This window comes from Cuculus canorus, chromosome 25, assembly GCF_017976375.1.
Source record: "Cuculus canorus isolate bCucCan1 chromosome 25, bCucCan1.pri, whole genome shotgun sequence".
NCBI lineage: Eukaryota > Metazoa > Chordata > Aves > Cuculiformes > Cuculidae > Cuculus > Cuculus canorus.
The window spans coordinates 348,463-362,737 of record NC_071425.1 but is presented as its reverse complement, the minus strand read 5'-3'; the positions used below and the strand labels follow the sequence as shown (position 1 = coordinate 362,737).

Sequence of the window (14,275 nt, the reverse complement as noted above, 5' to 3'; positions counted from 1 at the left end):
GGCTCATTCCTTCCTCCCCTGCCTCCTCCTCCTCCTGCACCAGACCCAGTTTTGGCTCTGAGGCGGCTGTCAGCCCCCCAGGCTGTCCCCCCCCAGCCCTGGCTCTGAGGGGCTCGGTCCCCACCCCCGGATGGGGTTAACTTATTCCGTGTCTCTGTGTGTGGTCGGTACTGGGGGCTGGGGGGTGGTCCTGCCCCCCTCGCCCCACCCTGCTGGGGCCCAATAAAGCCTCGCGCTGGGATTTGTAACCTCGTGTGGTGGCTGATGGGGGTTCCTAGGGAAGGGAGAAACATGCCCGGTGCCAGGGTTTGGGGGGCGTGGGGTGTGATGAGAGACAGGGGTGGGCTCAGGCCCCCCCAGAAGGAGTAATGCGGTGCTCCGGGCAGCGAGGGCTTAACTTGGGGGCGGGGCCTCCAGAGTGAGGGGGCGGGCTGGCAGGGGCGGGGCCAACAGCGGCCCGAGCGGTGATTGGCGGGACCAGCGTTGATTGGCAGCGAGAGGGGCGGGGCCAGCAGCTGGAGCGGGTGGTGATTGGTGGCGGCAGGGGCGGGGGATTGATTGGCGTCCGTAGGGGCGGGGGCAGCGGCAAGGGAGGGCCCAAAGTGGGACGCGCGTTGATTGGCCGTAGCGCTGATTGGCAGCGCTAGAGGCGGGGCCAGAGGCAGAGACGGGCGCTGATTGGCCACGGGTAGAGTTGTTTGTGCGCGGTGTGGGCGGGGCCGAAGGCGGGCACTGATTGGCGAGGAGGAGGCGGTGCCAGAGGCAGATGCAGATGCTGATTGGTCGTGGAGTTGATTGGCAGCTTCGTGGGCGGGGCAAAGGGCAGGAGCGGGCACTGATTGGCCGCGGGTTGGGTTGTTTACGGGCTGCGGGGGCGGGGCTGAGGCGGGGCCATAGGCGGGCGCGGGCACTGATTGGTCGCGGCGGGGGCGGGGCGGGCTCTGATTGGTGGGGCGGTGCGGGGGCGGGGCTAGTGGGCGGGGGCGGGACGGTCGGGCCGGGGGCGGTGGGGCCGGGGTCCCAGGGGGTCGGGGGCGATGCGGCTGCTGCAGAGCCTGGCGAAGCGCGCGGCGCTGGCCGGAGTCCCCACCTACATCGAGCACTTCAGCAAGTTCTCGCCCTCGCCGCTCTCTATGAAGCAGTTCCTGGACTTCGGTAAATGCCGACATCCCCCCTCCCCCGCTCCTCTGGGCCCCCCCGCGGCCATGGGATCCCCCCACCCTGCTGTGGGACCCCCCTTCTGCCTCTTCCGCCCCCCCCGGGGCTGTGGGACCCCCCCCCCTCCATCCTCCGGGACTCCCCGGGCCGTGGGAACCCCCTCCCCGTTCTGCGGGCCGGGAGGGGCGTCTCCGTGCACCCCATAAATAATCATGGAGGTGAGGCTATAGCCCTCCCCAACTGGTTGTTACTGGGGGGGACCTCAGTGCCCCCCGCCCGGGTCACTCTCTTCCCACCCCCTCCCTCCCCGGGAATTGCTGTTCCGGAGTAAAGAAGGGGGAGGGGCTCCCATGACCCCCCAAGGGGTGTCACACATCCCCCCCTGCCCTCAGGCGGGTAGCAGCCTGGGTATACACCGCCCCCCCCCGGGGGACACCCACCGGTGTCCCCCCAGGTCACAACTCCTGCCTGGGCCACCTGTTCCCCCCTTCACAGGGCACCTCCTGCCCCCCCCAGGCGACCAACCCCTGTGTGAGACCCTTGACCACAGGTTCCCTGCACCCCTTTCCCTTCCGCCCCGGGACACAATCCTGGTGTGGGACCTCTGTCCCCCACCCCATGGGACACCCCCCTTCCCCCCAGGTAATAACCTTATTGTGAGCCCCCCCCCCCGAGGTCCTGGTTCCCCCCACCACAGGGTTCCTGCTGCCGAGGTAAAATCCTCTGTGTGAGACCCCCAGCTGGGGGTTCCCTGCATCCTCTTCCCCGCCACCAGTGTCAGGTACCTGCTCCCTCCCCCCCAGGTAAGCAGCCCCCGTGCAGGACCCCCAGCTGGGGGTTCCCTGCACCTCCTAGCCCTTCCCCAGCTGGGTCAGAGCCCCCCATCCCCCCCCAGTGCCCCCAGGATGGGAACAGGGTACCCCCTGGGCATCCCCCCCAGTAGGTGCCCCAGGGAGGAGGACCTGCCCCCCCTGCGGTGTTTAATGTCACCGCTATATTTACCCGTGGCCGAGCTGGTGGCTGTGCCTGCGAGTCCCCAGCCCCTGCCCGGCCCCCCCAGCACCAAGACACTCCCGAGCCCTCCTCACGCTTCAGCCCCAGGGATGCCCCCTTGGGGGGCATAGGGGGCAGCTTTGTTCTCCTGGAGCTCCTGGCTGGAGACGTCCCTCTCTTGGGACATTTCAGGGTGTCCCAATGGGGAGGAGGGGGCTCCTCTGCAGTGCCACTGGGCTGAGGGTCTGGATTGGGGGTCTCCCCAGCTCTGATGGGTCCCAGGGCCTTCTCTCCAATCAGACTGCCTGGCAGAGAGGGTTCCAGCCTCAGTCTGGGCTGCACTGGGCTGTACTGAACCATACAGGACTCTACTGGGCTGCACTGGGCTGTACTGGGCTGCACTGGACGCCTCTCCTGTCTCCCCAGCAGGCTGATATATGTGCCCCTCACCCTCCCAGCCCCTCCAGCCAAGGGTAGGGACCTGCTCCAGTACTCCCAGTCCCACCAGCAGTGGAGCAGGAGCAGAGACAGCCCTGGGGCTGGGGACACCGAGCAGGGTCTCAGCCCACGTCCCCTCCCCAGGATCCACCAATGCCTGCGAGAAGACCTCCTTTGCCTTCCTGCGGCAGGAGCTGCCCGTCCGCCTCTCCAACATCATGAAGGAGATCAACCTGCTGCCAGACCGCGTCCTGCACACGCCCTCCGTCCAGCTGGTGCAGAGCTGGTGAGATGGGGGGGCAGGAGTCCTGTCAACTCTAGGGGTCCTGTCACCTCCAGGTCCACCTGGTCCCACATGGTGGGTGTGGCTGTGCTACCACCATCAGCCGCTTGGGTCCTGCTGCTGTGATCCCACTTCTGTCGTTCATGGGGGTCCAACCGCCAGCGCTTGTGGGGGTCCCTGCTGCCACCACGGGCCCTGGTGCTGGGGGTCCCAATTCTGGCACTTGCGGCATCCCTGCTGCCACCAAAGGTCCTGGTGCCACCACCGGTCCTGCTGCCAGTCCTGCTGCCTAGACCTAGAGGGGTCCCACTGCCATCACCGTAGGTCACACAACCACCACCTGCTACCATGGCTCCTGCCATCGCCTGGGGTATCCTGCTGCCACTGCAGGTCCCACTGCCACCACCGGCTGCCTCTGCAGCAGGTCCTGGTCCAGAGGAGTGGCTGGGTGGGACGGGGACGGCTGGCAGGGCAGCACCAGCTGGTGCCACACGTGCTCTTGCGTGGCAGGACGCCCTTTGGGACAGTGCCAGCGTGGTGTCCCCAGCTGCTGGAGGTCGCTAGTGCCACTTCCACATCCCAGCCCCTGAAAGGCCTGAGCCAGCCCTGATGGGCGGGGGTCTGTGACCTCGGGGGCCTTGTCTCCAGGCTCTGGGTGTCCCTTTAAGTGCCGTGTCCCCTGCCAGCTCCAGCCTGGACCTTCTCCTGTGCCGCCACGTGATGTTGTTTGTGCTGCATCCTCTGCCAGCACCGGTGACAGCAGATCCTGTGTGCTGCACTCCCACAGCCTGTGGGTGGGAACCCCGGCTGTCAGGGACCCGCCTCACCCCCTGCTCTGCTGGGATGCATCCCCAAGTGTCCCCAGGGGCCACCATTGGGGGGTGGGACAAGCTTGGGCCCATGCCAAGCACAGGGTGGTTTTGTGGGGTAGCAGCTTTTGTGGGGGTCCTGGTTAGAGGATGCTGAGCCCCTTTCCCTGCATGGGGCGCCCTCTACGCCCCTGGTGTGGGGTCTCGGGTGTCCCCTCGCTCTGGGGGGCGCTGGGTGGGGGTAACCAGTTCCATCCTCAGGTACGTCCAGAGCCTGCTGGACATCATGGAGTTCCTTGACCGGGATCCTGAGGACCAGGCCACCTTGGGACAGTAAGTTGGGGTGACTGTGGGTCTGTGATGCCTCTTGTCCCCAGTCGCGGTGTCACCTCCTCCTGGCTTCACACTGGTGTCACTAAGGGGCCCTAGCCCTCTGCACCCCCCACATCATCCCCAAACCATCCCCACCTGTAGTCCTCCAAGTGTCCTCGGTCACCAAATTCTGCCCTGGGCCACCAAATTCTGCTCTGGGTTTTCCCTGGTGCCACCAGCTCCTGGGGGAACCCATTCTGGATCAGGGCTCTGTGCAGAGGAGGTGCCTCCCAGCTCCATCCCGTTCCCCTCCCCAGGTTCACCAATGCCCTCGTCACCATCCGCAACCGGCACAATGACGTGGTGCCCACCATGGCGCAGGGCGTCATCGAGTATAAGGAGGCCTATGGGGATGACCCAGTCTCCAACCAGAACATCCAGTACTTCCTCGACCGCTTCTACCTGAGCCGCATCTCCATCCGCATGCTTATCAACCAGCACAGTGAGTGCAGGGGCCCTGCCTGCCTTGGGGATCCCAGGGGTGCCCCCTGCCCTGCCTTGGGGTCCCTGGCTGCCCCAGGGGTGTCTCCTGCCTGCCCCGGGGTCCCAGGTGTGTCCCTTGCCCTGCCCCGGGGGATCCCCATCAGCCACAAGCGTCCCTCTCAGCCCTGAGCACCTCCTGCATCCCCCGAGCCCCCAGCGTCCTGCCCCTGAGCATCCCCATTCCCTGAGGGTTCCTACTGCATGGATCCTGCCCCCATCCCCAGTGTCCACCCACCCCAGGGATCCTGCCTCTGTCCCCAGTGTCACCCCCAGTCCCAGGGAACCTGCCCTGAGCATCTCCTTGTCCCAACTGTCACCCCCAATCTCAGGGTTCCTGCCCCAAATGTCCCCTTCCCAACCCAAGGATCCTGCCCCAAGCATCCTCCCCAGCCCCAAGTGTCACCCCCAGATCTGAAGATCTGCCTCAAGGGTCCCCCCCAGCCACTGGGATCTGCCCCTGAGCCCCCCCGTGCCGTGCCAGCCCCAGGCGTTCAACCCCCCCCGGCATCTCCTGCCTTCGGAACCCTCCAATTCTGCCCCTACGCATGTTCCTAACCCCTGAGTGTCCCCTTTTCCCCTGGGATGACACTAAGCCCAGCCTTAGGCACAGCCTAGAGGGGTGCCCCCGGGTGACACCAGGGCTGGTGTGGGGTCCCCACCGCTCGCTGTTCCGCCCGTCCCCTCCCCAGCCCTGCTCTTCGATGGCAGCACCAACCCCGCGCACCCCAAGCACATCGGGAGCATCGACCCCCACTGCGGTGTGGCCAACGTGGTGAGAGGTCTGTGGGTATGGGGGTGCACGGACTGGGAGGGTGGGGGAGAGGCTGGAGACCCCCCAATCTTCCCCTCGCCCTGGGATCTCACTGTTTAGGAGCCATTTGTGTCATGAGTTTGGGCAGGCTCAGCTGAGGTGTCCTGGGCTTTGGGGTGACTCCAGGCGATCCCGAAACTGCTTGGATCTGGGAGAATGGGAAAGATTTGGGGTGGGGGGTAGAAAGGGGCCCCAAACCCTCCCCCTGCTTTTGTGAGGTGGGGTGGGAGTGGTGGGGCACGCATATGAAGGGACACTTGATCTGATCGAGACATTTTAGGGTACCTAGGGGTGGGGTCGGGGGACATCATTTGGCGCTTTGTGCCGGGGGTGCTGACCCCCCCTGTCCCTCCAGACGCCTACAACATGGCCAAGCTGCTGTGTGACAAGTACTACATGTCCTCTCCTGACCTGGAGATCGAAGAGGTGAACGGTGAGGCCTGGGGGGAGTCCCTGCAGCAGTGGATCCTCGGGTGGCTTGTTTGGGGTTGGGTGGTGGGTGATGATGCTGACGGCCACTCTCCTTGCCCTGCAGCAAGCAACGCCCAGCAGCCCATCAGCATTGTCTACGTCCCGTCGCACCTGTACCACATGCTCTTTGAGCTTTTCAAGGTAACCCCAGCCCCCTTGGGGGACAGGTGCAAGGTTGCAGGGAGCTCCCCTAACCCACAGCCGCTCCGTGCCCGCAGAATGCCATGCGAGCCACTGTGGAGAGCCATGAGAACAGCCCACGTCTGCCGGCCATCAAGGTGATGGTGGCCCTGGGCCAGGAGGACCTCTCCATCAAGGTGCGTGAGGGACCACTGTCTCCATCCAGAGGGATCCCCAAACCCACCGTGAGGGGTGTGTGGTTCAGGGTGGGGTGGTCACCCCATAGTGTCTTGCAGATGAGCGACCGGGGCATGGGTGTCCCCCTGCGCAAGATCGAGCGGCTCTTCAGCTACATGTACTCCACCGCGCCTACCCCACAGCTTGGCACTGGTGGGGCTCCCCTGGTATGAGCCCCCCGGGAGGCACCGTGGGGACCCCTCGGGGATTGGGGATGAGGGATGGGGTGCGAGGGTGCGGCTGAGGGGGGGTATGGGGACGTTTGAGGGTGACTGGGGGTGGCATGGGGACATTCTGGAGTGGCTGGAGTGGAATGGGGTGCTTTGAGGGTGGCATGGGGAGGCTTGGGGGTACCTGGGGGAGGTGTGAAGAAGCTTGGGGGTGCCTGGGGGTGGTGTGGGGAGGTTTGGGCTTGGCATGAGGGCTTTTGGGGACATTTAGGTGTGGCTTGAGGACATTTTGGGAATGCCTAGGGGTGTCATGGAGACACTTTGGAGTGCCAGTGGGGACATTTGGGTATGGTAGGGTGGCGTGGGGACACTTTGGGGTGGCATGGGGTGGTCTAAGGGTAGTGTCGACCACCGGCGGACCCTCAAGGTGGCCTGTGGACACTGCTGGGTGCTGCTTGGGGTGGTTTGAGGCCACTTCGAGGTGGTGTGGGTTGCCCTGGGGGCACCGACCCCAGCGATAGACACCCTCTCAGCCCCTGCCCTTGCCCCCCAGGCCGGCTTTGGCTATGGGTTGCCCATCTCGCGCCTCTATGCCAAGTACTTCCAGGGGGACCTGCAGCTCTTCTCCATGGAGGGCTTCGGCACCGACGCTGTCATCTACCTGAAGGTGGGTCTGTGTCGCGGAGCAGGGGGGGCTGTGGCTCTGGGGGCAGAGCGCAGTGCCCTCCCCAGCACCATGTCTCCCGCAGGCTCTGTCCACGGACTCGGTGGAGCGCCTGCCTGTCTACAACAAGTCGGCGTGGCGGCACTACCAGGCTAGCCAGGAGGCAGGAGACTGGTGTGTCCCCAGCACCGAGCCCAAAAACACCTCCACCTACCGCGTCCCCTAGGGCCTCCCTGGGGGCTCGCGGCCCCCCCAGCCTGACGAGAGACCCTGCCCCCCCGGTGTCCCCCAGCACCCCAGAGTGGGGTTTTTTATGCCGGTGTGGGGGTTTTTAGCACCCCAGTTCCACCTCCCGCTGCCATTAGGGCTCACTGGGAAGCGTGGGAGATGGGGGGGGACACGACAGTGGGGCAGGAGGTCCCAGCACCTTGGTGGCACTTAGGTCCGTAGCTGTGGGTGGCATTAGCACAGCAGGGAACAGGCAGAGCCCCTGTTGCCTCCCCCCTCCACTTGGCCCCTACCACAGGAGGGAGTGCCCCAGGGCAGCCAGGGACTGGTCCTTTCCCAGTATGACCAGTAGCACTTCTTAGCCCCCGATGGGGTGGGGGGACCAGGCCTGAGCACACCAGCCCGTCCCTGCTGCCCGCGCCGTCCCCAGTCTTGCACTACTGAGCTGTTCTTGCCTGTGTGTGCCCCCTGCCAGCCGCGTGTGCCCCTCAGCTCCCTGCACCCCTGGGGGGTCCCCACATGCTCAGGAGCACCCCCCACTCCCCGGACCCCATCAATAAAATGGATGTTGACTGAGCTTCCTGCATGGTGCTTTGGGGTTCCCTGCCTTTCAGTGCCCCCTGTGCCTCAATTTACCCACCCCAGTGCAGTCACAGGGGGCACCTGGGGACACGGGGGGCTCAGGAATGGAGGGGCTGGGTCCTGGGGTGGGGGCCTTTCTGTCCCCCTGCCTCTCATTGCCTCCCAGCCTGGCACAGAGCTCCCCCCACCCCACCTTGTCTCCCAGCCCCATCCCATTCAGGTTCACAATGTTGGCACTGTTTTGCACTGGCCCTCAATACCCTTTTATTTCCTTGGGGGGTCCCCTGGGGCGCCGTCTGTGGGGCTGGAGGTCAGAGTTCACTCCCTGCACCCCGAAGGGGGGCTGTGTGTGTCGGGGGGGTCAGGCTGTACACTCCCCGGGCTGGGGGGCATGGGTGGGGGGTGGCTGTGAGCCCCTCAGGGGGTGATGGGACAGGGACGGGGGTCCACTGTGCCATTTGCATCCGGAAAGTGGGCCCAGGGGGCCCAGGCTGTGCCCGTGAGGTGCAGGGGTGCAGGCAGGGAGGGGGCGGCTGGGGGGGAGGCACATGCCACTCTGTTCTTATCCCAGCCTGGCAGCGCCATCACGGCACCGCATCCTGTGCCGGCGCCGGGCGCTTGTCTGGGGTCTGTGGGTGGGGAGGGGGTGCAGGGGTGCTCCAGCCCCCCCTTAGCTCCGCCGCTGCTCCTGGTCCTTCTTCTTCTGCTTCTCCCGCTGCTTCTCTGCCTTCTCCTGGGCCTTGCGCTCCTTCTCCACAGCCAAGCTCAGCTCCTTCAGCTTCCGCTTCAGCACCGCACGGTCCTGGGAGCTGCCCACGCCCAGCGCCTGCTGGCACAGCCGGGCTGTGGTGGTGCGGCCACGCAACACCACCACAGCTGTGGGGCACCGGCACCCCCTATTCTATGAACCAGCTCACCTGGACCACCTTGCACTCCCCGTCCTAAGGACCATCCTGCTGAGGTACCCGCATAGTCCCTTTGGGGTACCTAGAACCCACCCAACCCTCCTGCCCCATGGAGCACCCCCTGGGGTACCTAGAAACTCCCATATGCCTCCTTGGCTTGTCCATCGGGATATCTGGAACCTCTTCCCACTTCCTGCCACATAGAGCCCATGATGGGCCCCTTGGGGTACCTAGAACCTACCCAGACCTCCTGCCCCCATGGAGCAGGGTACCTAGAACCCTGTGCCCTACAACTGAGCCTGTTGGGGTGCCTGGGACCCCTACCTCCCAGCAGAAGAGCCCCCCAGCCCCGTACCTTGAGCTTGGCACCGTCGAGGTGCAGGAGCCGGGGACCATCGACACCGTGGGCGGAGAACTCCTCGGCGTAGCGCTCCAGGTTGAGGCTCTCCAACCACTGTCCCACCTGCTGGCACGTCCAGCCCACGGCTGCGCCGGGGGGCTCGTCCAGGAACTGAGGGTGGGGGTCCGGGGTTAGTGGGGGACCCCACAGTGCCTGGGGAGGGGGACCCCGACCCCATGTCCTGGCTTACCTCATCCGAGGACTGGGACAGAGTGTGGTAGGGGTAGGAGCACCTGGTGGCTGTGGGGCCAGGCAGGCGCGGGCTGGCGCTGGGCGTCGGGGAGTCCTCACTCAGTGTCGAGTCCTGGGGCAGCGGGAAGGCGAGGGCAGGGCTGGCCCCACTGCCCCACAGCGGCCTGCAGCCCCCAGCACCCACCCCATAGCCACCCTCCCCATGGGGCTCGGGCTCCTCATGGGGCTACCAGACCGTGTGGGGCTTTGGGCCCCTCTAAAGCCACCTTGACCCTATGGGGCTGTGTCCCCTGGCCCTACAGCTGCCCAGACCCATGGGGCTGTGCCCCTTGCCACTATAGACCCCCAGAACTATGGGGCTGTGACCCCTGCCCCTGTAGGTACGTAGCTCATGCACCCCCTTGTTCCTTGCAGCCCCTGCCCCATAGGGCTCCCATGCCATCCCCTACCCCTTGCCATGGGGCCGGGACCCCCGTCCCAGGCACTGACCTGGGAGGCGGATTTGGCAGGGCTGAGCCCCTCATGCCGGGGTGAGACAGTGGGTGACGACGAGCCGGGGGATGCCGAGCCCCTCGCACCGTCTGAGAACCAGGAGAAGGGCAGGAAGGGGGACCCCGAGGGGCGGCTGGGACCCTCGGCTGCCTCCCTGGGGACAGAGCCATGTCAGGGGCCGGGGCTGCCCCAGCAGCCCCCCGCCCTGGCGGGACCCTCACCTGCTGCCCATGGACAGGCGGTTGCTGCCCTTCTCCTTCCGGCTCTTGCTGGAGGACGCCCGGCGCAGGGTCACCCTGGGCACGAGGGACTGAGTTGGTGGAGAGTGGGGTGTCCTGATAGCTGAGCCCCCCCAGTGCCCCCTCCATGCATTCTGAGACATCTCCATCACCTTTCCAGCCTCTTCCTCCATCACACATCCATCCTTTCTTCTGTCCTCCATCCATCTCTCCCTCCATCCCCATCCATCTGCCCACTATTTCTCTTCCCATCCCTCCCTCTGTTTTCCCTCCATCCCTGCTTCCATTGCTCCTTCCATCGCCTCCATCCCTCAGCCTCTTCCCCCCCAGGACCGAGTCTCACCCCAAATCCAAGAATTTCCTCCTTGTTTTCCTGTCGAGCCCCACGGTGGGGCTGGCTGGCTCGGGGGGGCTCATGTCCCGGCTGTCGTCTGTGGAATGAGGATGGGGGTGTCACCCACTGTCCCCAGCGTGCCGGGGTCCCCGCGGTGGCTTTGGGGGTCTCACCTTCGCTGTGCCGCTGGGGCCAGGCGTCGCGGCGGGCGAAGCCGGGCGAGCTGTCGGAGCTGTGGCAGGACTTGGGCGAGGGGGTGCCCGCCAGCCCCTCCTGGGACGAGGCCTCGGTGAGGGGCCGGTACCGGCTGAGGGGGGGCGAGGGGGCGAGGGGCTCCCCCAGCGCCCGCCGCGACGCCCCCGCCTCGAAGGAGAAGGGCGAGGGGGCCGGGGCGCCGTCGCCCTCAGCTCCCTGGGGGCACACGGCACCGGAGCGTCAAACCCCTGCGCCCTCATCCCTCTCCCACCCCGGCGTCCCCCCGCCACCATCCCTCGGGGCCGCAGTGCCCCCAGCCCCCCGGCTCACCCCCGCCTCGGGCCCCTCGTCGCCCTCGGTGGAGCTGGCGCTGTCTCGCAGGCGGGAGCGCGATGGCCGGTGCCGGCGTCCCTTGGCCAGGAGCCGCGCGCGGGCCTTCTGCAGGCTGCTGTCCAGGCGCGGCGTCTCTGGAACCACAGCGGTAAAATCTGGGGGTGAAAGAGAGACCGGGGCAGAGAGAGAGAGAGAGAGACGGACAGACGGACGGGACGGGACAGGAGGAGGTGTGGAGGGGCAGACAGACAGGCAAGGAGGAGGCATGGGTGGATGGGCAGAGAGAAGAAAAACGTGGATGGATGGATGGACAGACAGATGGACAGGTAGGGAGAAGGAAGATATGGAGGGATGGACAGATGGATGGATGGACATACGGGCAAGGAGAAGGAAGAGATGGATGGATGGATGGATGGATGGATGGATGGATGGATGGGAACGGGGAAAAGGAGATGGATGGACAAATGGAGAGGTGAGAAGGAGATGCGAGGGAAGGATGGTTGTAAGAATGGATGGCATTCAGGTAAGGAAGATGTGGGTGGATGGATGGATGGATGGATGGATGGATGGATGGACAGACGGACAGGTGGATGGACAGACAGGTAAGGAAAAGGAAATGGTGGACAGATAGGTAGTGACAAGGAGGTGGGGGTGGAGTGATGGGGACAGGGATGGACAAATGGAGAGGTAGAGACAATGAGATGCAAGGGGGGGAAGGAAGGACAGATGGACAGGTAGGGAAAGGAGACAGAAGGGTAGGGGCAAGGATACAGGAGAGAGTGGTGTATGGATGGGCAGGCAGGGAGAGGGAAGGTGGGGCAGATGGACAGACAGACAGGGAGGGAAAAGGAGGCAGGGAGGATGGACAGGTGTATGGGGGGGAGGATACGACCAGGTAGAGGGACGGACAGACAGGGAGATTGGAAGGGGAGGCAGACAGGAGGAGAAGGCCAATGTGGTGGGGAGGGGACAGGGATGGGGGCGCAGGGACAGGGCAGGCGTCAAAGGGTGAGGGTCCCAGAGGAGATGGGAGAGGGAAGCATTGGGGACATGGGTGGATGGGGCACCCGGTGGAGTGGGACAGGGGACAGAGGGACAGAGAGAAGAGTTCAAAGAGCTGCCCCGGCACAGAGAGAGGGCAGTGGGGCGTCCCTGAGCGTCCCCGTCACCTGGGCGAGGAGGCTTTGCCCGGGATTACCCCGATGTCCCTGTCCCGCTGCCACCCCCTGCACCCCAACCCTGAGGAGCTGCTCTGGGCTGTGGCCCCTGCTGGGTCCCCACGGCTATGTCACCCTATGCTCATCCCTGTGCCCGCACCCATGTGCCGTGTCCCCCCCGTGAGTCCCCATGTCCCACCTCCCCCTGTGCATCCCCACCTCCCCCTGGGTGTCCCCACATCCCCCTATGCGTCCCCATGTCCCCCAACCCTGTGTCTGTCCCCACTCCCCCCTGTCCCCTGCCCCACACGTGTCTCTCTGTGGTGGCTCCATCCCCCATGCCCATCTCCATGTCCCCAGGCCCATCTCGGGCTCCCCCCTCGCTGCTGAAGGGCCGGGGGGCAGCACCCATGGGTGTCTGCACCCCACGGGCCCCCCGTGCTCACCAAAAACCTCATCCCCGTCCTGCAGTTTGGAGACCGACATGGTGGGACAGAGCTGGGGACAGAGGGGGGATCAGGGAGGGGGACCCCGACTCCAGCACACCCAGACCCAATGCGGGGGGGGGGGGGGGGGGGCAAGGGTGTGTCCCCCCCATTCCCAGTGTCCCACACCCTCAGCCTTGCAGCACTGGGAGAGGGGCAAGGACTTGGGAGGGGGGAGCAGACAGAGCACCCATCGCCCCATTTGAGGGGAGTCAGTCCCCGGGAGGATGTGGGGCGGGGGAGTAAGCAGGATGGGGCGGCGGATAAGGGGATGCTCTTTGCAGGGCAGACAGGAAGAGGTTAACACTGCCCCCCCCCCCCAGCCCCCCCTCCCTCGTTGGGGCGGGGGGCGATTCGAATGCCTCGGCAGCATGGGGGGGAGGGGGAGCAGAGCTGAGGCAGCTGCGCCCCCCCGGCCCCTCCCTCCCTCCAGGGACCCGAGGAGGGGGTGCTGGGCTGGGGGGGCGGGGGGGGACCGGGGATGCTGCCCGGGGAGGGGGGATTGGACCAGGGATGCTGTACGGGGCTGGATCCGGGGTGCGGGATGGAGGGGGGGGGAGGGGGTGGCGTGTAGGACCGGGGATGCTGCCCTGAGGTGGGGGGGCTGCACCCAGGATGCTGTACTGGCGGGGGATGGATGCTGTACCGGGGGCAGGGGGGGTCGGACCAGGGATGCTGTACGGGCCGGGGCTGCTGCACGAGGGATGGATGGACCGGGGATGGGGGGGCAGCACCGGGATGCTGTACCGGCAACGGGGCTGGACCGGGAATTCTGTCCCGGGGCCGGGATGCCCGGGGTGGGGCCCCTCTCCGGTGGGTGCCCCCTCCTCCCCCCAGCTCCCCGCACTCACCCCGCACTCACCCCGCTCCCGGGGCATCCTGCGCTCCCGCCGGGCGCCGTGGAGCCGGGGCCGCCCCGCCGGGCCGGGGGCCGCGGGGCGGGGGGGGGGGGTGGCGGACAGGAACCCGGAAACGGGCGGGGAGGCGGGGGGGGGGCCGGGAGCCGCCGCCCCGCCCCGAACGGACCCGTCCGGGCGCGGCTCCGCCGGCACCGGCACCGGGGCGGGGGTGGGGGGTGCTGAACGGACAGCGCCGCGGCGCGGACAGACGGACAGACACACGCACACGATCCGTGCGCACACACACACCGCACACACATCCTCTGTGCACAAACACACGCGCTGTGCACACACCTCTATGCACACACACGTGCCGTGTTCACCCCCATAGACAACCTCTATGCACACTCACACTGTACACACACACACACGCACGCACGCAAACCCGGTACACACAGTGTGCACACACCACCGTGCACACACACAACTCCGTGCACACTCACACATGCACGCAGCCGCTATGCACATGCACACACTGTGTATACACCTCCATGCACGCACACACTCGCACTGTAAGCATGCGCTCCATACACACACTGTGCACACATTTGCACACCCACACACCATGTGCATCCCCATACACACCCTCTGCATGCTCACACTGCACATACACACAAACATATATACAGTGTGCACAGACACAGGCTGTGCATACAACTCCATGCACACACACACTCACACTGCAAGCATATGCTCCATGGACGCGCACACGGCACACACACCTACCATGTGCACCCCCATCCACACCCTCTGTGCACACTCACACTGCACACACACGTACGCACGCAACCCCAGTACACACACACGCTGTGCACACACCTTCAT

At 65.9% G+C, this 14,275-nt stretch overlaps 3 protein-coding genes across 7 annotated transcripts in view; 1 reads left to right on the top strand and 2 right to left on the bottom strand.

The window, feature by feature from the left end:
- COL1A1 (collagen type I alpha 1 chain) overlaps positions 1-14,275 on the bottom strand; it is a 136,083-nt gene that overhangs the window by 88,501 nt on the left and 33,307 nt on the right. The window lies entirely within an intron of this gene.
- On the top strand, positions 998-7,814 carry PDK2 (pyruvate dehydrogenase kinase 2). The gene is made up of 11 exons (XM_054088394.1): positions 998-1,155; positions 2,734-2,875; positions 3,943-4,014; positions 4,311-4,495; positions 5,226-5,315; positions 5,703-5,780; positions 5,883-5,959; positions 6,037-6,135; positions 6,235-6,342; positions 6,899-7,012; positions 7,095-7,814. Exons 1-11 carry the CDS (start codon positions 1,038-1,040, stop codon positions 7,233-7,235), a joined length of 1,224 nt encoding a protein of 407 aa, XP_053944369.1. The 5' UTR covers positions 998-1,037; the 3' UTR covers positions 7,236-7,814.
- SAMD14 (sterile alpha motif domain containing 14) lies at positions 8,104-13,504 on the bottom strand. 5 transcript variants are annotated; one of them, XM_054088390.1, is made up of 10 exons: positions 13,414-13,497; positions 12,513-12,564; positions 10,907-11,064; positions 10,555-10,792; positions 10,391-10,478; positions 10,030-10,104; positions 9,806-9,962; positions 9,315-9,428; positions 9,080-9,235; positions 8,104-8,645 (listed from the first exon to the last, which is right to left on the bottom strand). In XM_054088390.1, exons 2-10 carry the CDS (start codon positions 12,550-12,552, stop codon positions 8,490-8,492), a joined length of 1,182 nt encoding a protein of 393 aa, XP_053944365.1. In that variant the 5' UTR covers positions 12,553-12,564; positions 13,414-13,497; the 3' UTR covers positions 8,104-8,489. The 5 variants fall into 5 exon arrangements, with proteins under 5 accessions (XP_053944365.1, XP_053944364.1, XP_053944363.1 ...); XM_054088389.1 differs by having other exon boundaries at positions 10,907-11,043; positions 13,403-13,483; XM_054088388.1 differs by having other exon boundaries at positions 13,403-13,474.

What these genes read in the sequence shown, in the direction of transcription:
- SAMD14 (XM_054088388.1), bottom strand. Translation starts at nt 13,429, where the DNA reads ATGCCCCGGGAGCGGGGTGAGTGCGGG. An exon ending in CGCCTGTCCATGGGCAGCAG is followed by an intron (nt 9,963 to 10,029) that starts GTGAGGGTCCCG and finishes CTCTGTCCCCAG; the next exon opens with GGAGGCAGCCGAGGGTCCCA. An exon ending in CTGCCAAATCCGCCTCCCAG is followed by an intron (nt 9,429 to 9,805) that starts GTCAGTGCCTGG and finishes CCGCTGCCCCAG; the next exon opens with GACTCGACACTGAGTGAGGA.
- PDK2 (XM_054088394.1), top strand. Translation starts at nt 1,038, where the DNA reads ATGCGGCTGCTGCAGAGCCTGGCGAAGCGCGCGGCGCTGGCCGGAGTC. An exon ending in GTCCAGCTGGTGCAGAGCTG is followed by an intron (nt 2,876 to 3,942) that starts GTGAGATGGGGG and finishes TTCCATCCTCAG; the next exon opens with GTACGTCCAGAGCCTGCTGG. An exon ending in GACCAGGCCACCTTGGGACA is followed by an intron (nt 4,015 to 4,310) that starts GTAAGTTGGGGT and finishes TCCCCTCCCCAG; the next exon opens with GTTCACCAATGCCCTCGTCA.